We start from the raw sequence: 24,040 nt of genomic DNA on the forward strand, positions 1-24,040 counted from the left end.
GGTGACTCCACTGTTGGCCATGGTTGAAAACCACTGTCAGCCATGGTTGAAAACCACTGTCGAAGAGCCTCCCTCTCCTTTAGAGTCACTTGCCTCATAGTCACCGAGCCCTACTATGCCCTCCTCAACTTATAGCCTGCACATGTCTGCAGAGCAATTTTGTCTCTCCCATCAATCCAGCCTCGTCCAAATCAGTATCACCTTTTTCATTAATTCAGGGCCCAAGTGAAGGGCAGGGAAGGATGTGCAAGTGGCAATGCCCAAGACACACTGCAGACCAGTGGGCGATCTCATCCTCGTTGTCAGAATTGTAATGTTTTTGGGGTTTTTTTGTGAGGAAGACCAGCCCTGAGGTAACATCTGATGCCAATCCTCCTCTTTTTGCTGAGCAAGACTGGCCCTGGGCTAACATCCGTGCCCATCTTCCTCCACTTTATATGAGAGGCCGCCACAGCATGGCTTGACAAGCGGTGCATGGTGCACGTGCGGGATCCGAACCTGCGAACCCCAGGCCACCGCAGCACAGCGCGCACTTAACTGCTGTGCCACCAGGCCAGCCCCCTGGAATTGTGATGTTTTTAAAATAGTCCCTGCCTCAATTACTCCCATCATGGAAGAGAGGATGGGATACGCCCCCTGATCTAACCCACCCCCTTTCTTCTTCCAGGTCTATCTACTTGTGAAAAACTGCTGGGAGGAAGATCCAGAAAAGAGACCAGATTTCAAGAAAATTGAGAATACGCTGGCCAAGATATTTGGGTATTGCTGAAATTTTTAGTTTCTCCCTAATTTCAGATTTTTCTAATAATAGTTGACATTCAGCGGCACCTAAGAATGAGAATGCCCATTCTAATAAAATTCAGACTACAACACCTGTCTAAAAAAATTAAAATAATATGGAGACTAACAGACCATTTTCTCAGTGAAATAATCACTTGAAAGGTTAAATACTCAAGGGCAAACTTGCCTGATTAAAAAATAAATTCTGGGGCCAGCCCCACGGCTTAGCGGTTAAGTGTGCACGCTCCACTACTGGCGGCCCGGGTTCAGACCCCGGGCGCGCACCGACGCACCGCTTCTCCGGCCATGCTGAGGTCGCGTCCCACATACAGCAACTAGAAGGATGTGCAACTATGACATACAACTATCTACTGGGGCTTTGGGGAAAAAAAAAAAAGGAGCAGGATTGGCAATAGATGTTAGCTCAGAGCCGGTCTTCCTCAGCAAAAAGAGGAGGATTAGCATGGATGTTAGCTCAGGGCTGATCTTCCTCACAAAAAAAAATAAAAATAAAAAAAATAAATTCTGACTGATCACAAATATGTCTGTTAAAAATATAGTTCCCTGAGCCTTCTGCAGGTAATTAGGATTTAGAAGTCCAGCGTGGGTCCTGGGAATCTGTAAAGCCCCTAGATCCTTCTTAAGATCAGCAAGCTTCTTAAAAGTTTAAAAATCTTAATATCAGCAACTTTGGTCCTAGGTACTTAAGACTTGTGTCATGAATCAGATTATAATTCTTGGTCAAAAACAAAGTAGCACATAATTATCCAGTAAGATTGAATTCTAGATTTTTCCATGTGTTCTGTTAGATACAGTGCGGAGTGAGAAAAATAAGACTGGAGTAAAAATGAGGAGATCCAGTTTCTAGACTAGGATCTAATAATAGCTTCCTGTGGGACGTTGGACAAAACACTTACCCTGACTGGGTGTCAGTTTTCTGGTTGGTAGAATTGGACTGAACGGGATCATTTCTACAATTCCTTCCAGCTCTAACTTTCCATAGTTCTTATTAAGTCCGAGATTCAGATACTTAACGAGGCTAAAAGCCCAGGGCTGGAGATGAAGTAGAGGGAAGTTGATGAAAGTGTGCTCATTGATTTAGTAGATCTAAACTGTCCTTGGTGGGAAAGGGGCAGGAAATAGTAAACGGTTTAATTCTTGCCCACGTTTCATTCCTTCACAGACCTGTTACTAAGAGCAGGTGAGATTGTACATGTGACAGATGAAATGTAGACTCAGGAAGATAAACAGGGCCCCCGAGATCCAGCCTTATATGCGTGGTTCTCAAACGTGACTGCACGTGGTGATCACCTTCGGAGACTTTAAAATGGCTGATGCCTGAGTGCTACCCCGGGGAGTCTGCTGTAATTGATCCGGGGTGCAGGGGCATCGGGAGTCTTAATAGCTCCTCGGGTGATTCACATATGCAGCCAAGGTTGAGAAAGCTGTTTTAATGGAATCAATTCACCATGAAGTAAGATAATCCATCTTCATCCATTACACTTGTGCCCTCACCCTTCTCACCAACTAGGCTCTGTACTAGTGGTTTCAAGCAAGCATCTCATGGGGAATTTGTTAAAAAATTCCCTCTCTTAATCCCAAGCCTGGCAGTTTCCAGTCAGATAGGTCTGTGATAGGACTCAGACATGTGTTGAATTTCTAACAAACGTCCCTCCCCATCCCGGGGGCTTCTGAGGTGGGCCATCTTCTCCTTGAGTGCAGAAGTGGTAACTTTTAATGGCGGCTGTTGTAGTAATGAAATGGTAGGATTTGTGCAGCTCCTTCAATTGTGCCATATATGTTATGAACATTATCTCTGATCCTCACCGTGACTCCACGGGAACTCACTGTGCCTCTGACCAGCTCTGCCCCAAGGCTTGTCATACTTCCCAGTGTCACAAAAAGCTCGCATCTCATCTAAATCTCCTTGGTCTAACAAAATAATCCACAGTTAGGTTTTTTGGTTTAGAACCCTGGCTCTCTGTTCTGAGGAGATGATATAAGGCTCAGCTTTGCTTTTCTTGGTCCTTCTCTCACACTTCCATTCAAGAGCCTTTAAAAAAAAAACATTTTCCCTTTATTGCAAATTGTTTATTATTAAAATTTTAGAAAGTCTGAATAAGTAAACAAGAAAGTAAAAACTCCAACTGTTTGTCAATAGATGACCACCAGTTTTCAAAAATTAAAAACGAAATTATAATTTTTGCTGTTTTATAAACTGACTTTTTTCACTGAACAATATAGAGGTAGCATCTTTCTGTGTATTTAACTATTCTAATTTGTATTTAATGATATATGAATATTCCATTGTACCATAATATTTTAGCTACTTTTTGTGACGCATTTAGGTTATTTGCAAATGTTTACTATTGTAAAGAATGCAGTGACTTTCTTTGTAGTTAACTTTCAACACGTTCAAAATTGTTTTCTTAGTGTAATTCTTAGAAGTAGAACTGATGGGCTGATCAGTATGCGCACTCTTAAGGCCTGTGGCACGTTTTACCAGATTGCCCACTGGGAAGGTCATACTGTACATTTTTCCTCCTTCTTACCTACATTGATTACCATTATTCTAACATTTGTTTTTTTTCCTTTTTTTTTTTTAATTTTATTTCTATGTCTTTGATGTTTCCTGAGGTTAAATTTTTTTTGCTGTGTAGGCTGTGTGGCCATTTTTATTTTTTCTTTGTTTAGTTACCTGGTCATTGTATTTGCCCATTGTTTTATTGGATGTTCATGTTTTCTTAATAATGCATAAGAGCTTTTTATCTATTACTACCTACAGACTATTTCATGACCAAAAAAATGAAAGTTATATGGATACCTTGATCCGACGTCTCCAGCTATATTCTCGAAACCTGGAACATCTGGTGGAGGAGAGGACACAGCTGTACAAGGCAGAGAGGGACAGAGCTGACAGGCTTAACTTCATGTTGCTCCCAAGGTAAGGCAAGTGGTCCTGCTGGTGTGATTTCCCACGATTCCACAGCCAAGCCTCAGACCTTAAAGCTGAAAGCTTCTGCGTATTTGTCTAGCATTGTGTTTCTTTGCATCTATTTAGCATTGTTCCCTTTTGCATATTCTTTAACAGATTATTGAGTTTAAAAATACATGTACCTTGCTAAGCCTTGTTCTAGTTTGTACTCTAAATACCTAGAAGAAAGAGGTTATTTTCAAGTGGCCATGTGGTGCCACGGAAGGAGTGTGGACTGTGGAATCAGAGAGACCTGGGTTCTAACACTTCTTTACCACTTTTACTAAGTCTGAGACCTTAGGCAAGTCATTTTCTGTCTCTCCTCAGTCTCAAAATGGAAATTAAAGTTTCCCTACGGAATCTATGAGTTATAAGGCACTAAGTGTTCGTTTCTTTGCTTTCTTCTTTCCACTTCATGGAAGAAGCCAAATTACAAGTAGGAGCCGTCTTTAGTGGAGCAGGCAGGGTCCCTGCATCAGGTGTCTCATCGTGGGGGCATCTGTGGGCTGACCTCTGTTTGGTGAAACAATGTTATAGTCATGACAGAAGAGAAAGGAAGTAAGGTTAAAATTCTCAAACAGTTTAAAGTTTTGTGAGTGTTGGTACGCAGATAATAACTAAGGAATAGTAAGATAAGCAAGAAATTAAAATGTGAAGCCTAGAAAATAGGCTTGCGCCAAGGGGCCCACAACTGTCACAAGTGAGAAGAAATGTTCTTTTCTCAGTAAAGTATAATAAACTGTCTATTAGATTAAGGATAAGCTAGGAAGTATAGCATTGGGTGAAATCATGGAAATTGAGGTCAGCTAGGCGTGACTTCAAATCATGGGTCCACCACCTACAATTGATGTGCTATCTTAGGCGAGTTACCTAACTGCTCCAAGCCTCAGTTGCCCGTCTACCTCACAGGCTGGCTCTAAGAATCCTCTGAAATAATGTGCAGGATATAAGGTACTTAGCACAGTGTCTGGAATGTCCATGGTTGTTATTAAACACAGTACCTATGACTTTTATATATAACGTGCTAATTATTATTTTATTTTGAACCCAGCTCTACATTAATGAAGGAATGGTTTTAAGATCATGTGAGCTGTTTTCTAAATAAAGAAATCTTTTCTCCTCCACAAGCCTGAGTGAAGAGGTAGGAGTTACACATGTGCTCTGTCTGGTTATCCAGGCCTGAAGAGAGCCTCCTGCAGAACCTATGTGCCCTCAGAGTGTCTAGGAACAGCCTGGGAATGGTGCTCTGGGAATAGGCTAGAACACTTAATATTCACTTCAGAGCTCCAAAAATGCTAGTTATATAATGCATAATTCCTTGGCTGGCCTTTAATGCTGAGTTGTGACAAAAACAACATCCTGATCATCTGTCTGCCTTCCCAGGGTGTCATCATCAATGGTGTTAATCAATAATAAAGTCTTAATCAATATGACCATCATCAATGGTCTTAATCAATAATTAATATTGATTAATGTCTTAATCAATAATGGTCTTAATAATAATGTCTTAAATGGCTTGAAACAGCTGGCTCACCACTTCAGATTTTTTTTTTTACCCTTGGTTAAATGTGCCAAATTGACCACTAGATGGTAGATGTTTTTTTGGATTGCCAAAGGTTTGGGAACACAAATCTTTTCAATAACTGTGTCAGGGTGGGGAAAAAAAATCTCCTTTCTTCTCTTCTTGTGTTCTTATGGCTGGACTAATAATAAAATTGACACAAGACCAGATTAACAGGAGGAAAAAACCAGTTTAATATGTACATATTGGAGATCATAGAGAAATAATGCTCAGGAAGTGAATAAAGCAGGCAGTATATATATCTTTTACACAAAGAAACAGTATATTTGTGAAGAATTCACAGGACAAAGAAACTTAGGTTTGGGGTACATAATTAGTGAGGAATTTAAGCAGAGTTTAGGCTTGAGGAAGTAAATGAGCAGGTTTGTTTATGCAGGTTCCTCAGCCCTGAATCCCCTGGCTCTGGTGATGAGGATGCAGGGAGAGCATCTTTCACATGGGAGATTTATTTCCTGCTTTCAGGGGGACAGAGACAGGAGGGTCAGAATGCCCTTTTTGCTTCTCAAGTAACTTTAATTCAAAATAATCAGTATGCCATTTGGGATATTTTGGGGCAGCCTGCCCTAGGCCCCCATACATCATGACTCCAGTGCGACTCACTTTGATAATGTATGAAAAAGTATTTATATTTGCAAAAGAAACCTAAAATGTATGTGAACAATAACTAGAAGAATCAAAAAGAAATATTTACAACAAAATTGTAAGTAAACTTAAGACTGCATCTAGGAACTAGATACTACTTACACACTTCTTTAAACAGCGCCTCTTGGGTTTTGAGACAGATTAAAATAGAAGTTTTTTCTTCTTGTGGGAAGCCCTTCTAAGACATTTACTTTTTACACTAATTTGTCTGTGTTGGCAACAGCCTGTTATCAATGCTCACCATGTTAAGTCACAGTCCTTCATTTATCTATCAACATTGGTTTCTCTCTCTGGGTATTACACTATTTTCCAAGCTCGTATGACTTTTCAGATATGAGCAATAAAATGAGGGGCAAAGGTGGTGAAATATTCAATTCTATCATTATATCTATGTAGCCTCTAAAATAATCTGCACCGTTATACTGAGCATGTCAAGAACAACCACCCCAGAAGCGCCCCTGAGAATCCAACCGGCCACACCACGGGGTGCTTTTCAAAGGTCCCGAGTTTTGCCACTGTACCAATTGAAAAGACTTCCCTCAATGCTCTGGAGGTTCTGTAACTGAGTATTGCATATCCTTGTGGTTGATCAGCTGTTTTCCGGGAGAACGCCAGATGTTCTTCCTTTGACACAATCAGCCCACCTCCAGATCTTCCTCATCTCTCTGAATCTCCAAGGCCTGGGCTGTGGAGGAAGTGTGGTACAATAAAAAGACTGAAGGGTGGGATGTTGCTGAGTTCTAGAACTGGCTCTGCCCTTTGTGACTGTGGGATCTTGAGAAAGTCATACATTCTTTTCAAGCCTCAGCTTTCTCATCTGTAAAAATAAGAGATTTATTCTCAATGATCTCTATGGCACCTCCCAGCTTCCAGGTTCAGCTTCTCGTGGTTCCATACTCGGGTCCTGTACAAAATGATCTCAAGGGCAGACAGGGAGCATCCAGGTTTATGTCAGGCCCACTACATTTTCTCAGTGAAAAGGCAAGTTGGCATGTAAAGGAAGTATGGAGTGCCTTCTTGTGGTTCTTCTCTCTTAATTAATTCAGAGTCTGATATACTACTCCCTATGTCTCTGCAACAAAGATATTCTAAGTCGCTTCTATTTGACTTCTGCAATTTTAGCATAATTTTAACTTGTTTACATGGTGATTGACTTTGCTTTTTAAAGGACCCAAATCTGGTTCAAAATACATCAAATAAATTCTGGTTCAGAATACCTCAAAATTGGGCCAGCCCTGTGGCTTAGCGGTTAAGTGCGCGCGCTTGACTGCTGGTGGCCCGGGTTCAGATCCCGGGCGCGCACTGACGCACCGCTTCTCTGGCCATGCTGAGGCTGCGTCCCACATACAGCAACTAGAAGGTTGTGCAGCTATGACATACAACTATCTACTGGGGCTTTGGGGGGAAAAATAAATAAATAAAATCTTTAAAAAAAAAAGAATACCTCAAAATTAATTTTTAAATGCATTGTTCCTTCATAGTGATATTAAACAATACCATGTTAAATATGCCTAGGAGGTGAAACAATTGGCTCTGATAAGAAAGTCAGATCTGGTAGCTGTAGTGATGCAAGCTCTTGCATTAATGACACACAATCTCCTTCTCAGCTTCTGGATATAGAGCTATATCTAGAAGAAGCTGACTATCAATAGAGTGGTAAAAAGTGGGCAAGTGTATATATGTATTAGGGTTATGTAGGTATTAGAGTTATGTGTATATGTGTATTAGGGTTAATAATCAAGTACTAAGTTAATGCTGAACCTGCTTGTATTCTTCTGAGTTCAAATACATGTATGATATGAATATGTATGTAATATGTTCATATATATAGTATATGCAGCCTATCTTTGCTTTCCAGCCACCCAATTCACTGGAAATCCCCAATTCTAGAATTCCTGGTAGGCAGTTACCACTGTTTCAAAGATTTATGTAAGGGAAGAAAAAATTTACTGAATTTGAAGGCATTTTTTTCCTTTCCCATCTAGGCTAGTGGTAAAGTCTCTGAAGGAGAAAGGCTTTGTGGAACCTGAACTATATGAGGAAGTGACAATCTACTTCAGCGACATTGTAGGTTTCACCACTATCTGCAAATACAGCACCCCCATGGAAGTGGTGGACATGCTCAATGACGTCTATAAGAGCTTCGACCACATTGTTGATCACCATGACGTGTACAAGGTAACCACTCACCTGACAGACTGAAATGATCGTATGGCTCCAGGTCAGCGGAGCTGGGATTGGTTATTCTTGTTATTACTCAGGTCTTGTCTTCTCTAATTTAAGATTTAATGAATTGGTGGCTGAATCTGAGCTAAAAGTGAAGGGAAGTGGAAGAATAAGAAGGGTCAGGAGTCAAAATGACTATGTGACTTTAAGAAGCAGTGTGAAAGAGACAACACAAAGTTCAGCAGGAATGGATTTTGGGTACTAAATTTAGAGAAAATGTCATAGTCTCAAATCATCTTAAAAAAATGGACAGTGTTTTGGCTGATGGAAAAATAAGCAGAGAAGACACCTGAGTTATAATAAGTAGAGTATAAATCTTTTATCGTTATTGAAATAGCTTCATTCAAAGAAGACTAACGAAGAACAGGGAGAACGTTCAGTAAGTTCAGGACTGGATCTATTACTTGACGAGAGCTGACCCGTTCCAGGCTAATCATGTCTGAGTCAGAAGAATACTGGAGAATTGACTTCCCACACTTTCATGGTGGAAAAAGCAGAGCATAAAGAACAAGTAATTTCAGAATTAGAGCTCTTCATTCAAATCCCAATTTGCCCCTACCTAACTCTGTGACCTGATAAAATATATTTAACTTCATCAAGTCTCAGTTTACCTATCTGTAAAATGGGATGATAATAATGCCTAACTCAGTGGGTTATTGTGAAGATTATTGAGATAAACAATATGCCTGAAATACTGTATCCCTAAGTAAAGCTTAGAGGTTCACTCATATAACAGTCTGTCATAATGGTTATTACTCACAGAGAAGACTTCACTTTTAGGGATTGTCTTAGCCCAATCCTTACCCTATGTAAAGGTCAGAAAGCCATATCAACAACAGTTTGTTGGATAGAAAATGACTATGTGTTTTAGAGATAGCTGGCAAAAAGAAGTTAACTAACCAACAAATGTGAACTATGCATATGATTATGAAAATAAAATTAAAAGGGAGGACATTTATCAAAGAATAATGTTTATAGGATACTACTAGTATAAATCTACTACTTATTACAAGAAAAGTGTTTGGAATCACCATACCACAAGAATGTGTATTATATCTTGGAGGAACCTACAATTATTTTTTGTCAAGTAGTACGTGAAAAATGATAAGTGCTAAAGATGACTTTTCTGGTAATTAAAAGTATTCCTAAAGTTAAATAAAACCATTCAGATTATTTAAACAATTATAGAATTGTCACCACATCTGGATGATTTATATTATTATGAAGTACTTTCATATGGTTAAAATCCTTTATAGCTGTTTTATCATCCATTTAAGTAGACTATAAAAACCCTAAAGAAATTAGCATAGAACTGGTCTTAAATGGGTCCCAGAAAAAATGTACAAGGCTATGCTCATACTGAGTTTTCAAAAACTTTTGTTTTTGATACATGATTAACTGCTTCTGTTTAATTTCTTGTGCCTTTTGAAGGGGCAGATTCATTGATGAGAAACTATTTCCACAGGTGGAAACCATTGGTGATGCCTACATGGTGGCTAGTGGTTTGCCTAAGAGAAATGGCAATCGGCATGCAATAGACATTGCCAAGATGGCCTTGGATATCCTCAGCTTCATGGGGACTTTTGAGCTGGAGCATCTTCCTGGCCTCCCAATATGGATTCGCATTGGAGTTCACTCTGGTATGGAGTTGAACATTATAGCAAGTGGGAACCATATGTACCTCTGTGCACCAACTAAATCAGGAGGGATAAAGGGTCTTCAAATGTGATCAATTTTCAGATGAGGTTTACTCTTGAATTTGTCTGCCAAATATGAGGTCCTATTACATAGCCTGACGTAGTTAGACCCAGTCCCTAGAGAGTTCTATGAAGCACCACCTTTGACAGCACCTTTGACTCCTGGAATGAAAAACACCAACCATAAACTAAAATAACAAGTTCCAGACTTCTTAAGTCACTTATTTACTATTTCATTTATGTACTCTCCATTCCCTCCCTCTCCGTTACCACCAACTTCTGTATATTTTTTTCCACTAAAATATTATACTGTCTTAAATGGATTACATTATCTATAGGAGAGAAAAATAGCTGGTCAAATTCCTATAATAAAAGAGCATTTATGTCCCCCCTACTTCCCTCAAAAGTACACAAAGTATATGGATCACTTCCAAGACCATGAAAGTTACCCAGCCTTGAGTGTAGAGATTTGAGAAAATGAGTTACAAATATTATAGAAAAATATAGTTGGAAAGAAACTCAGAAGTCATCTAGTTTAATCTTTTACAGGGCATAAATTATAAGATTTATTACAAGATAAGTAATAATATAGCCACTTTTAGAATAATCCCAGGATTCTCTGAAAACTCACTACTTCCAAAGCCAACTCACTCCGTTATTGAATAGTTGTAATCATTAGACGGTTTTTCCTTGTGTTAAATTAAATCACATCTCCCTATATTTCATGTCATTGCTCATTTTTATTCCCTCTAAGCCTCACAGAAGACCAAGAGTACAGAAAACCTGAGAGATCACTCCAGGCTTTGTGGCAAAAACCAGACAACTGCATTTGCAAAAGTCATCCTGTGTCCGCAGTGCCAAGCGCAGAGCCTGACAGTAAATATGTATTGATTGAGTGATGAATCAGTGAGATTCTCAAAGTGAATAGAAGTTAAAAACTACTGCTACATCTCTGATAGCCAGGAACACAGCTGTGGCCTTCCCCAATCGTGTCCACAGCCATATGTCATAGATGTTTCCATATACACATGAGGGAACTTCCTAGGCACCTCCCTAGCCAGCAACAGCATATTGTCTCTTTTCTGACCCATTGCAAATTGTCAGGCCTGGGAAGGGACAGCAGCAGGATGGACTGAACCAAGTCAGGGAGAATGGAGCTCTGGGTCTTGGCCCTGTCTCGTCTCTCCTGTGACCTACTCAATGCCTGAGCTGACTGCCAGGGCCCAGGCACTACCACATAGGGCTGGAATGAGAATAGATATTAGGCATACATACCTGGAGGGGGTTAGCCCTAAGAGATTAAAAGATTGCAGTTCAATATTGATAGTTGAAAACATGACATAGTATCTTCAGGGATTTTCCACCACCGGGCCCTTCCTAGGTTTATCATTCCATTTTTTTTTGTTTTTTTGTTTTTTTTTGTGAGGAGATCAGCCCTGTGCTAATATCTGCCAATCCTCCTCTTTTTTTGCTGAGGAAGACTGGCCCTGGGCTAACATTCGTGCCTATCTTCCTCCACTTTATATGGGACGCTGCCACAGCATGGCCTGCCAAGCAGTGTGTCGGTGCGTGCCCGGGATCCAAACCAGCGAACCCCGGGCCGCCACAGCAGAGCACGTGCACTTAACCGCTTGCGCCATCGGGCCGGCCCCTATCATTCCATTTTTGAAGTGAAGAGTCACTTGTAATTAGACCTACCAGACCTAAGACAGAGATCAGAGATTTTCTGATCCAGTAGCTGCCTCTACTGCTCCTTCCCTTCTGTAGGCTTTTTCTGCTTTTCTTTGATTTTTGTTTGTTTGTTTATTTATTTTATATTGTTTTGCATCAAACCTAACAGGGAATGACTCAGCACTTGAGAAAGATTTAGTATTTTTTCAATGTTCATAAACAGAATATTAATAGAATAAATCTATAAAGAAACTCATATAGATCAAAACCCAGTAAGCCAACTTTAAAATCAATAGTTTCCTCCATCCAAAACCCGGTTTTACAGTTTCTGAGTTAACCTTTAACTTCGAAAATCTTTAGCTCCTTGCATTCATTCATTCCACACAAATATTGATTGAACAACCCTTCTTCCCAGCCTAATATGCTGCTATGCACAGTCTTACTTGGGCTTTTGTTCTTGTTGGAATGTTCTTGTGCCACAGGCTCCTCTATCCCATTGCTTTCACATGGCACATGAAATGCTCAGAGAAGATTATGCCAAGTTCTTGCCTTTGGGCCTTCCCTCAGCATGCCACCAATCCCAGAAATGCTACTCTGACTAAAATAAAAATAGAACAAACATGGGCCATGGAGATCTTCGAGTATACTGTGCTCTCCAGTAGTTCAGAGCTCAGGGTTGTGTGGCTTGGCACTGTAAGCAAGCAGTGGGATAATCTTCATCCTTCCTGAGAGCTTCTGTTTAAGGTATTGAGAAGGATTTCCCACCTTTGTGGCCTGGATCTCTGGATGCCTTCTTGTTTAATGCAAATGTACTTTTCTGCCCTAGAGCAAAATACATTCTGAAAGCAAGTATTGAATAATGATGCTTCCCTTGTTGAATACATTCATTTAAACACAAAAGTCAGGGCTCACTTTGCACACCTTCAGCCACTTCTGCACAAAATGAAGCATTCTGCCCTAGAGCAAAATACATTCTGAAAGCAAGTATTGAATAATGATGCTTCCCTTGTTGAATACATTCATTTAAACACAAAAGTCAGGGCTCACTTTGCACACCTTCAGCCACTTCTGCACAAAATGAAGCATTCAGCATTGTGACCCTGAGAAGAGGCTTCCCCACCTTAACTCCACTCTGCGATTTCTGTCCCCTTCACTTCCTCCTTTCTGTCCATTCAGGTCCCTGTGCCGCAGGAGTAGTGGGGATCAAGATGCCTCGTTATTGCCTATTTGGAGATACCGTCAACACAGCCTCAAGGATGGAATCCACTGGCCTCCGTAAGAAGGGAGATAGTTTTTCTTAGAGGACAAAGATTCTGTCTTCCAACAGAAGGGAATTGTAGGCTAAAATGCACAATAAGGAGATACAAAGTGCCAGTGAGATGAAGAATGACCCCTCACAGTGACCAAACGTGAGCCTGTGTCAATCCAGTCCTTGCTACAATTGCTTTGGTTGCTACCATTTACTGATTGTTATTTTATTCTACCTTTTAACTCAGTTTTAACTATTTATATTAGTTTTGGTTCATTTGAATGCATTCAGGCTTGTCTACCTGGAGTAGTCATGAAATTTAGCGTAGATTCATGTAAATTAAAAAAAAATTCAGTGGCCTAGATATGGAGTATATACCCTAGTTCACTTTCCTATTCTTCTTTTATTTGGTTTTCCTGGGAATTGGTTTTAGTAAAGAAAAATATAAGTATTTGTTATATGCAAAAGAGTATGTTGTATTTACCTGACAAGGTAGAGACTTCAGGTGCTGCATGTAGTTGATGCTCAATAAATATTGATGACAATGATAGTAGAAATATATACAAAAGAGAAAGAAAGCATTGGAGAGTAGGTGGGACTTACAAAAACACAGGTGGTAGAATGGTATTTTGATGGTCTACTGACAACCAGATACTGGTTTATACTGGAAAATCATGGTGTAAAGGAAAGAATAAGGTTGGGATCAGACAGGCTTGGGTTAAAATCATAGCTATGCTAATCACTGTCTGTATAAATTGGGGGGAAAGTGACCTCATCTTTCTAGGCATCAGAAAGTTGAAGATATAAATTGAGGATGGAATACTAACCTTACTGGAAGGGTTTCTGGAAGGAGACAATATGTGTTAAGCATTTAGCAATCCTGTTACACGGTAGTCATACAATATAGGGTTGCCATCATTCTTACTTTTTATTGTCTGTGGCTCCCATTGTGGGAAAGGTGCTATACAGCAATGGACCTATGAATGGGAATGCACTTGCTACCTGTTTGTCCAAAGGATAACAGTATCCCAGAAGAGTAAAATGTGTGAAAATCAAGACCCTATAACTCTCTCCTGAATCTCTACCTTGCCACTAACACTTAAGCTACTTAGAACTTTTACACATGGACCCAAAAACCAAATTCCAACTCTCAGGCTCAGCATCACAAACTAAATCCAAAACCAGGCCCAGGGGCTACCACTCTGAGTTGGGAAGAGATCTGTGGAGCACAACTTGGGGAGCCCCTTTACTCAGGACCCTGAAAAACAGTGCCAGACCCTCTTTCTTCCCATGTGTGATAATATTTCTTATCTCACTGATTGTGTTTTTACATGTTCTTTCACTAAAATAGCTAAGCTGTCAAGAACACCTGTAATAAATGTCCTAAATCAAGGGGAAATGAATGTGGCCATATAATAGATTTCAAAATGGGCGAGATTTTCATTTATGTATTTTGCATTTCCAGCCTTGAGAATTCATGTGAGCGGCTCCACAATCTCCATCCTGAAGAGAACTGAGTGCCAGTTCCTGTATGAAGTGAGAGGAGAAACGTACCTAAAGGTAAGGGATCCACAGAGATAGTACCCAGAAAAAGCCCTCACTGACACCCATAGGCCACCTCCTTTGAGACTGGACATCGGGTGGTCAATAATGTTGAGGAGTATGGAGAGAAAGAATCCTTTTCTCTGCTTGCCTCAATGATTACCCACTAGGAGAAGCCACCACCAAAGAATGTGAACCCAGAACTTTCCTTTACTCCAAAGAGCCACTTTGATGTTTTGAACTTGACCAAGATGTTATAAAATGCTGCCACCATTTCTTCCACATATATCCAAGTTTTGTCCCCAATTCCTCCTTCAAACCCGAGGGCTACAGTCTGGTTCAGGATGTATTTAACTTAAGTCAAAGCCCCATCTCCTCACTTACTTCCTTGCTCTTACTGCAAGATGCTGCTACTCTCTAAGGCCACCTCTCTTGCCAGTTGCTTTGCCATTCTGAAGCTCTGGGCCAAAGAATCGCAAGGTCTGGCCTCCAGCTTCTGACTCAGTGTCTTCTGGGTCCTTGTTAAAACGCAGATGCCTGGACTCTCCACTAGGCCTACTGAGTAAGACTCTCTGTGGGCGTAGATCAGGAATCCATCTTTTAAGCAAGCATTCTAAGTGATTGTGATGCACACTGAAGTTTGAGAACCACTACTCTAGACTCTCCATGCTATTCCTCACGTTTAGAACAGCTGCCCTCCAGACCCGCCAAACATCTGCAGTTGGCTCTCAGTCTGCTTTTCGAAGATCATTACAATCTTTTCACAACCTGTCTGAAGCCAACTATTGACTGTAAGGTTCTCTGTCTCCAGTAGCCATGGTGCTTCTGGCCTTTACACTGTGATTGCAACTTGAGAAAGCCTCTTGTTATGTAGAAGTGTCCTAACATTACACTCACTCTTGGAGTTCTCCATAAGTCCATTTTCTGCCCAGAGAATTCCCCCCCCCCAAATAGATGTGATTTTTAAATATGTATCCATCAAATCTCCTTTTCAAATAAAAGCTCCAGCAAAATCAGGATTTCCAGTAAGTTTCCATTCATTTTATAGCCTCCAGATGGGCCCAACAAATGTCACTTAATGAGTGTTTATTATGATGCCCACATGTTTATAGTATACACATTTCAGATGGGGAAACCGTACCAAAAGTTTTGAGGCAAAATTTTGTGGCCAAGAGGGCTGGAAGAAAATGTGGATGATGGAAACTCGTTGGATTTGTGGGTGCAGCAGGATTGTAGATGAATTTTCTTCCTTCTTAATTTAGAGTTCTTGTGATGTTGCTATAGTGATATTTTGAAATATTTTTGGGAAAAAAGAAAACTCTACTTTGTAAAAAACATGTGAATGAGAGACTTATTTTTAAAAAGGTGCTTAGAAATAAAGACCTGTCTAGAGATAATGTAAATCACATCAGGAATGAATGCTGTACTGAAATACAGGCACTGATGAGAAATGTGGAGGTGAAATGTCTCTTGGGAATGGATACGTGTCAGAATGGCAGGCTGGAACTGAACTGTCTCATTGGGCTCCATGGTACACACCTTCCTTGTCTCACTAGGGAAGAGGAACTGAGACCACCTACTGGCTGACTGGAGTGAAGGACCAGGAGTACAACCTGCCAACCCCTCCTACTGTGTAAGCTGCTGGGTGTGGCGGGAAGGGACAGGGGAGTGGAGGTCTTGGCTTTGTAATCTGTGCTACATATAACCAATTTAATTATTGGCAAGTATTTTGCCAGTGGCAATGATGTATTGAATACAAGGGCAGGGACTACATACATGAGAAGTTTAGAAACCTCCCTTCTCTGGCTGCTAGAAACTGGGTGTTCCAGGCATGCTCAGGAGAGCAGAGGGTCGTTGAGGGCTCACCTCCTGCACGTCTGGTTCCAACAAGAGTAGAGCATGCTGGAGGCAGAGGCACTGCGGTTTTGGGTCTTCACAGGGAGCTTGTGTTCTCCCTGAGATGAGGAAGACAAGGTTTCAGGTCTAACTAACAAGTTTCAGTTCCCCTCAAGGTGACTTAAATGGTCAAGCAGTTGCACACTGGTTGCTGCAATCAGCCGTGCGGCTGTTGCTGTGGCTTTTGCTATGGTAGAGAAACCCTGTCTTGCAGACTCCTAGATGCTGGACCCAGAAAAATGGCAAGCCTGTAGAGATGCCAGAACAACCCAGATCTTCCCCAGGGCACAGGAGACCTGGCCCCTTACTAGGAGTGCCCCAGGTCCATTCCAAACTCTTGAAACCCTCCATCCATTCTGAGCCCTCCCCAGACAAGATCCACACTCCTAAGAATGTGTAGGACCAACAAGTTTTCAGGGTTGTGTTGCAGGGGCCTAGCATTGTCCTGGCTTCTTTTCCCCTCTCTACAGTGGCATATGTAAACCTAACTGCACCTCCAAATTCTAGCAGCATCTTTTACACTTTGAAATTGAAATATAATTTTCTGCTTGGAATATTCTGCTTTTTCTAGAACTACACAGAGCGGGGATGACAGTTCTTTAAGCTCATCAAAGGCAAGGCTCATTTTGTATTCTCTGGACTTCCTCTGCTTAGCCCAGAATGAGCATTCAATAAGTATTTGGTAACCTGAACTGATTGTTCTGGAGCCAAGGAATATTCTGTATGAATTGCTGAGAAGTTCCATTTTCCCTCCCCACTCTCTTTCCAGGGAGAATCAACAGCGCTTGCAAGCGGAGTTTTCAGACATGATTGCCAGCTCTTTGCAGAAAAGACAGGCCACAGGGGTAAGAAACCGAAAACCAACTCGGATAGCCAGCTACAAAAAAGGCACCCTGGAATACTTGCAACTGGACACGACAGACCAGGAGAGCACTCATTTGTAAATCTAAATGAGGCCCAAGGACTCAGGCAAATTAAGGAGAGCTGCACTGAGGCATCGGCCCCTGCTGTCCTGAAAGCCTCCGTTTCCCTGAGACCTCAGGGGATCGGAAGAAGACGTCGATTTCTTCCTCTTAGCCTTGGCTGCCTGTCTGGAACATAGACTTGCTTCTGTGAATCAGATCTGCGCTCTCAGTGCAATAATTACCTTCTACTCTGGAGTCTGATCTCAACAGTTGCTCCAGGGAGCTTCGACCTAGGAAAGAAGAGGAACCAATGTACTATCTCAAAGTTGAGGAGGTTTTGTTCTTGTTTCATTTATTTTGTTTCTGTTTTGTTTTGTTTACTAGCTCTTTTGCATTCTGTATTCATGATAAGATTTTTTTAAATTGTCACAATTATTTTTTAAATACCTTATCTCCATTAAATTATATTTAACTCATAATTTTTGCAGAAAATGTGCTATCTATTAGGCAGGAATAAAAGTTAGAGGTTTACTGAGTGTGTGTATGTGTTTCCACCTATTCCCGCCATTTTCTTGGAATGAACCAGCCATCATCTTCTGCTCGCTGAAAAATTGACTGAATTTCCCCATACTGAAGCAAGGCAAAGCTAGAATTGTCACTCTGGGGTGAGAACCTTCTGTATTGTGTGAGGGGATTTTGTGTCTAGCCTTCTGCTGTGGGAGGCAGAGCCTGCAGCTCTCTCAGGTCTGGGAGAAAGTCACATCCTATTTACCTGTAAGACACAGTACTTCAAACTCGTTGAATATCCCCTTCCTGCCATCGAGTAGCCATCTCCTGCCCCTTCTTAAGGCACCCCCAGCATGACTCATTTGCTTGAAATCTCTGGGGAAATGACAAAGGTCAACTGGTGTTGAGTAGACTAGAATCAGCAAAGGCAAGAATAAGCATGTAACACTTCTGACATTAACCTTCAAAACTAGAGCAACTGACCCAACCACATCACTCCTCCCCCAGGCCTCTGCCACCAAAACTACTCCAGAGATTAAGAAACATGTTATGATGTCTTCGCCATCATCTGGAAAACCAGAAAAATCAAAAAATAAAATAAATTATCCCCTGATTTATAGGTTGAGCACTTAATATGCAGCAAGAGTACTTACTTGGAATCTGGAGGTTTATAATCTGTCTCTGCCTCAATGTCCAGCACAAAGAGACTTTCTGCATGAGGATGAGGTTGTGACATGAAAGTTCTTGGTCATTCATTTAGTAGACATATATTGAGCATCTCCCATTATTCCAGGAACTGGGTTTAGTATTGGAGGTATAGAAACATAGTCTCTGCTAAGCTTTGAATCGTATAGGAGAGAGAAATGTAAAAAGGTAAGTGGGTTTGGGAACCAAGCAGCAGTCTTGACAACAGGCAAACTGAGCAACTACAACACTGACTAGAAAGACTCCAAATCATCTTTAACGCTAATGGTGCATTGATGAAACAACTTCTCAACTGAAGGCTCCAGTATTTGTCTTCTATTACAGAATCTACATGGTTGTGAAACATTTCTTGATCTTTAAATGGATGTGTGGCCACGGCTTGTCCACTTAGCAATACGGACATGTGAGCCCAGTGATAACAGTGGCTAAGAATGAGACCCAGGCAAGGGTCAAATTCCTGCGCTGCTGTTTCCTAGCTATAAATTAGTTAATGTCTCTAAGCCCTGGTGTTTCATCAGTAAATCACGAATCCTAATATCCAGCTCAAGGAGTTGTTATAAAGGTTTTTTTCTTTTTTTAAGAGCAATTTGTCAAGCACCTAGCACAGTGTCAGTCACATAGTAAGTTCTCAACAAATAACCTCTACCTTCAACTTTTCCCTTCTATCTCTACTTGCTTTATAAATCAGAACTAAAAAATTTCAAACTCAAAACTTCCACGTGCACTGAGGATACATAAGATGATTTATTTTTAAAAATTGATTATAGAATTTGTCAAATGTACACAAAAGTAGAGGGACTACCTAATGAATCCCCATATAGTCATTATTAATTTCAAGAATTATCAATATTTTCCCAACTTTGTTTTATCTTTACCAAGCTTGTTTGTTTTGCCAGATTACTTTAAAGGAAATTCCAAATGTCATCTTTTACCTATAAAACCTCAATACATCTTTTTAACACAGGATTGAGAAACTTTTTCTGTAAAGGGCCAGATAGTAAATATTTTAGGCTTAATAGGCCAGACTGTCTCTGTTTCAACTTCTCATCTCTGCTGTTGTAGCGCGTGAGCCGCCGTAGACAATATGTAAGGAAATGGGTGTGCTGTGTCCCAATAAAACTTTATTTACAAAAATAGATGGTGGGACATAGTTTGCTCATCCCTGCTCTAACAGATAAGGGTTTTTTTTTAAACATAATTAAAATGCCTTTATCACATCAAATGAAATTAATGATAATTCTTTAATATCAACTAATAAAAGTCCATATTTATTAAAAATTTCTCCGGTTTTGTTTTTTTAACTAGTTTGTTCAAATCAAAAAGTTTCCTCAATTGCACGTGGTTGAAATGTCACTCTAGTCTCTTTTAGTGTATAATAGTTCAACCATACACACTTTTTTTTCCATGACATTTATTTGCTGAAGAAACTAAGTTGCTTTCCCTACATAGTTATTCACACCTGGAATTTAGCTGATTGATTATTTATGATTGTGCTTAATTTGTTCTTCTATTTTCCATATTTCCTAGAATCTGGTAGTAAGATCTAGAGGGTAATTAGATTCAGGTTCAATATTTGCTAGAGATAATTTATAAAACCACTCTCCCTAAGGAGAATTTAGGTGTGGAGAAAATACTTTGAAATTCCAGGTCTGATTTTATATCAATGATGAGACTAGATTATGATGCCACATTCAGCACAAGTTCTAATCTCCCTCTCTCACCTCAAATCCCAAAAATGACAGAAAAAACATCTATATAAAGTATTGGGAAACAGGAAAGAATGACTTGAGTGGACCAGCAATTATGAGGCAATTCTAAAAGACAGAAAGCACACAGGATCAGACTAAATGAGGAAATGGTAGCCCAAAACAATTGTAGAAGAGGACTAATGGCAAAGGTCCTTGGAGGTGCTCCAAGCTCAGAGGGAGCAAACAAAACAGCAAGAGAGAATCTTAGTGTAACTGTCAAGGTTACTAGTTGGGGTCCAGTTGTAGCAGCCAGTTGGTTTGCCCCTGTCCCCTCCTTCCCAGCAGCAGCATGTCAAAGACATCTCTTCTCAGATGGGAATCACGCCTGTAGGTACTTGGATATCTAATCATATTCAGAAAGAATCAAGGAGCTCCATGTCCAGAAATTTACTGACATTCCCCACATAGCAAGTTATCTGCCCATCCCCACAATCTCGGCTATATGAAGAACATGCATAGAACTCGAAGACCCACTAATTAGAAATCTCAAATACAAAGAACCAGGAATAGCTAATTTTTGAGAAAATGAAAGAGAGATACTAATCTCAACAGAGAATTAACAGAAGTTAATAGGCCAAATAGAAAGAGCTTTAGACTATGTATATCTAATATTCCAAGATAAATGTGAATGGATATTGCATCTGTTAAAAAATATGTAGTGATTTTTGCAATTTAAATTTTAAGCATTGAAATTCTTTAAATGCGGTAGATAAATTGAATAGAAAAACAAACCCAGCTGAGGAGAGAATTATGAAGTCAAAATTAAGGTTGATAGTATTCCCAGGATAGAGTCGAAGAATGGATACATATAACTCATAAGATGTGTAGGATAGCTCAAGATGTTCCAATATAGTATAAATGGAGTGTTCCAGGAGGGGAAAATAGAAATTACAAAGAGAGGGAATAGACAAAGAAAAAATAGGACAAATGTTCAGAATTGAAAAAACTAAGTCACCTAGAGGTGAATTTAAAAACGAAACAGACCCACACATAGACACAGATAGTGATAGACACACTATTATTCTAAAAATTTCTAAAAATTTTTCACTATCATTCTAAAAATTTCCAGACAAATAAAAAAATACAAAATGACAAGAATTACATTGGCATTAGATTTTTCACCAACAGTGATAAATGTAGAGAGAACATTTATCAATGGCCTCACACTTCTGAAGAAATATGCTTATAAAGCAAGAATTCTTTTCACACATGCAAGAGCTCCGAAAGTTTATTAACGATGAATTCTGTGTGAAAGAAGTACAAAAGGAAGTACTCTGTAAAAACAAAAAATACATTTAGGAAAAAGACAGGAAATCCTAGAATCAATTTTTTTGTACCTTTGCATTTATACTCCTCTTAAAAACATATAGGTCTGACTCAAAAATATTAAAGTAATAACACAACTAAATCAACTAGCCATATGTTTTGTCTGTTTAGTGCCAGATACCCAGTATCAAAAAAGTAAATCAGGACTTTAAAAAAATGAGAAAAGGCAGTTTTACCCTATTCTCCTTTCTTGTAATACTTTAGAAAACAGTGAAAATAAATTACAGAGGATAAAACTCTATCTTTAAAGAAACAGAAATACTCAAAATTTTAAACTACAAAATATGATTCATACTTGTTCAAAAACTGACATCTGGAACAAAATAAGAGAGAAATCTTGAGCCAGCTCTTACTTCCTCAAACCTCAAGCAGAAAAGAGATTTCCCTCAGTTAATATCAGTATCCTAAAAGGCTGGTCTGTTAATTTATGAATTAGAAGGCCAGATCTAGGCCATGAAGAAGCAGGAAATGACCTTGTAAATATTTTGAAAACCTCAGAATGGCAAAGAAAATAGAAACTATGCTGCCATAATATTTCTAGGCCTACAACATAATATCCTATTAGAAGGAGATGCTAGAAGTAAAGCAGGGGAAGGAGGGGAGGGAAGGCAATAATCACCATAGTGATTTTAAAGGGCTCAGCCATGAGTTACATTAACCATTCAATGAAACCACTCAATGCAGTCAAATAGAAATATGTCAGCCACATATGTGCTTTTCTTAAATTTTTGTTTTGAAAAATAATAGATTCATAGGACATTGCAAAAATAGTACACAGAGGACTTCTGGTCCATACGAATTGGCATAGACTCATTTCTCCCTGATCTTCCCCTCTAAGTATAACTATAAATTCATGATATAATGCAAAAAACAACCAGAGGGGAAGTCAGAAAGATGGAAAGAGGAAGAAAGACTTGTTAGGGACCCCAAGAAGGGCAGAACAACATTGCAGCAGAGTGTCTTATTTCCCTCCACCCACCGAAAGAAGGTAAGCCAGGCCCAGCATTTTTCAACCTCCAACAGATTAACAGAATTGCTTTTGCGACTTTGTCAAAATCAGTTGAACTTAGTTGACTTAGTTGACTTAGTTGAAATAGATGACTCTATTTCTGGGTTCTTTATTTTATGTCATTGATCTATGTGTCTATCTCTCCTCCAGTACCACATAGTCTTGATTATTACAGCTATATAGTAAACCTTAAAATCAGATAGAGTGCTTCAGCCACTTTATTCTTCTTTTGCAAAATTGTTTCAGCTTTTATAGTCCCTTTGCCTTTCCATATAAATTTTAGAATAAGCTTGTTTACAGTTATAATAAAACTTGATGGGGTTTTGACACCATTTGCATCAAACCAACATAACAATTTGGGGAGAATTGACATCTTGGCTATGTTGAGTCTTCCAATCCATGAGCATGGTATGTCTCACCATTTATTTAGTTCACCTTTCATATTCATAATTTAAATATTCTAGTAGTTACATTTTTTAAAAGTAAAAGGGAACACGTAAATTACTTTAATAATATATTTAAGTAAACCAGTATATTCAAAGTATTATCATTTCAGCATGAAATCAATACAAAATTATTAGATTTTTTAATTTTTATTGTAAGTCTTTAAAAGAAGTGTATATTTTACAGTTATAGAATGTCTCAACCCAAACTACTCATAATAAAAGTACACAATAGTCACATATCACTTGCCACAACTAAGAGAACAGCACCACTTTAGAATGCCAAAAATGGGGGGACATTCTTTCTCAAAGAAAGGAAACCATAGATTTAGTGAGAAAGCAAGAGAGTCTATTCACACTCCCAGGAGACAACCAGATACAGTTACGACAGGTGTTGAAACTATCTAACAGAGAATTCTAGACAACTATAATTAATATGTTAAAATCTCTGAAGAAAAACATGGGCAACATACAAGTTCAGATGGGCAATTCTGTATAGAGTTGAAAACTACAGGAAAAAATTGAGTGAAAATATTACAAATAAAAAGTGTAGAAACAGAGGTGAAGAATGCCTTCAATGGTTCATCATGAGACTTCACACTGCTAATGAAAGAATCAATGTACTTGAAGATAGCACTACCTTCAAGAATATTATGCAAATTAATCAAATTAACTATGCAAATAAATTGTGAAAATTAAAGAAAATATGCAAATTAATCAAAGAGACAAAGAAGTGAGTAAAACAAAACAGAGATACTAAGAGCTGTGGGAAAATATCAAATGGTCTCATATGTATGTAATTAGAATCCCAGAAGTTACAGAGAATATAGAAAAAATATTTTAAAAAATAATGGGTGAGAATCTACCAAATGTAAAACACCAAACCACAGATCCAATAATCTCAGAGAACAACAATCAGGATAAATACCCAAAACCACCTCTAGGCATATTATATTTAAACTGTTGAAAAAAAAATTACAAAGGCAGCCAGAGGAGGGAAAAAAAGACACAGGGTGCACAAAGGAGCAAAGATTAAGAATTACAGCCAACTCCTCTTATGAAACTGTGGAAACTAAAAGACAATGGAATGACATCTGTAAAGTGCTGAAGGCAGAAATAAATAGAATTCTATACTCAG

The 24,040-nt window shown here is 39.3% G+C and overlaps 1 protein-coding gene and 1 long non-coding RNA gene across 3 annotated transcripts in view; one reads left to right on the forward strand and one right to left on the reverse strand.

Annotated features, from left to right (window-relative positions):
- Positions 1-17,684, forward strand: part of GUCY2C (guanylate cyclase 2C) — a 153,751-nt gene extending 136,067 nt beyond the window's left edge. For both annotated transcript variants that reach the window (XM_058558715.1, XM_058558716.1), the window contains 8 exons: positions 668-759; positions 3,566-3,724; positions 7,964-8,156; positions 9,670-9,844; positions 12,749-12,847; positions 14,287-14,381; positions 15,920-15,996; positions 17,029-17,684. In XM_058558715.1, coding sequence (XP_058414698.1) covers positions 668-759; positions 3,566-3,724; positions 7,964-8,156; positions 9,670-9,844; positions 12,749-12,847; positions 14,287-14,381; positions 15,920-15,996; positions 17,029-17,203 — 1,065 coding nt within the window. In that variant the 3' untranslated portion in view covers positions 17,204-17,684. The remainder of the gene's footprint in view (positions 1-667; positions 760-3,565; positions 3,725-7,963; positions 8,157-9,669; positions 9,845-12,748; positions 12,848-14,286; positions 14,382-15,919; positions 15,997-17,028) is intronic.
- LOC131416290 (uncharacterized) overlaps positions 17,407-24,040 on the reverse strand; it is a 35,082-nt gene continuing 28,448 nt past the window's right edge. The window contains exons 3-5 of the long non-coding RNA XR_009222573.1: positions 18,325-18,382; positions 17,937-18,046; positions 17,407-17,454 (exon numbers count right to left, since the gene is read on the reverse strand). This is a non-coding gene — a long non-coding RNA (uncharacterized LOC131416290). The remainder of the gene's footprint in view (positions 17,455-17,936; positions 18,047-18,324; positions 18,383-24,040) is intronic.

This window comes from Diceros bicornis, chromosome 17, assembly GCF_020826845.1.
Source record: "Diceros bicornis minor isolate mBicDic1 chromosome 17, mDicBic1.mat.cur, whole genome shotgun sequence".
NCBI lineage: Eukaryota > Metazoa > Chordata > Mammalia > Perissodactyla > Rhinocerotidae > Diceros > Diceros bicornis.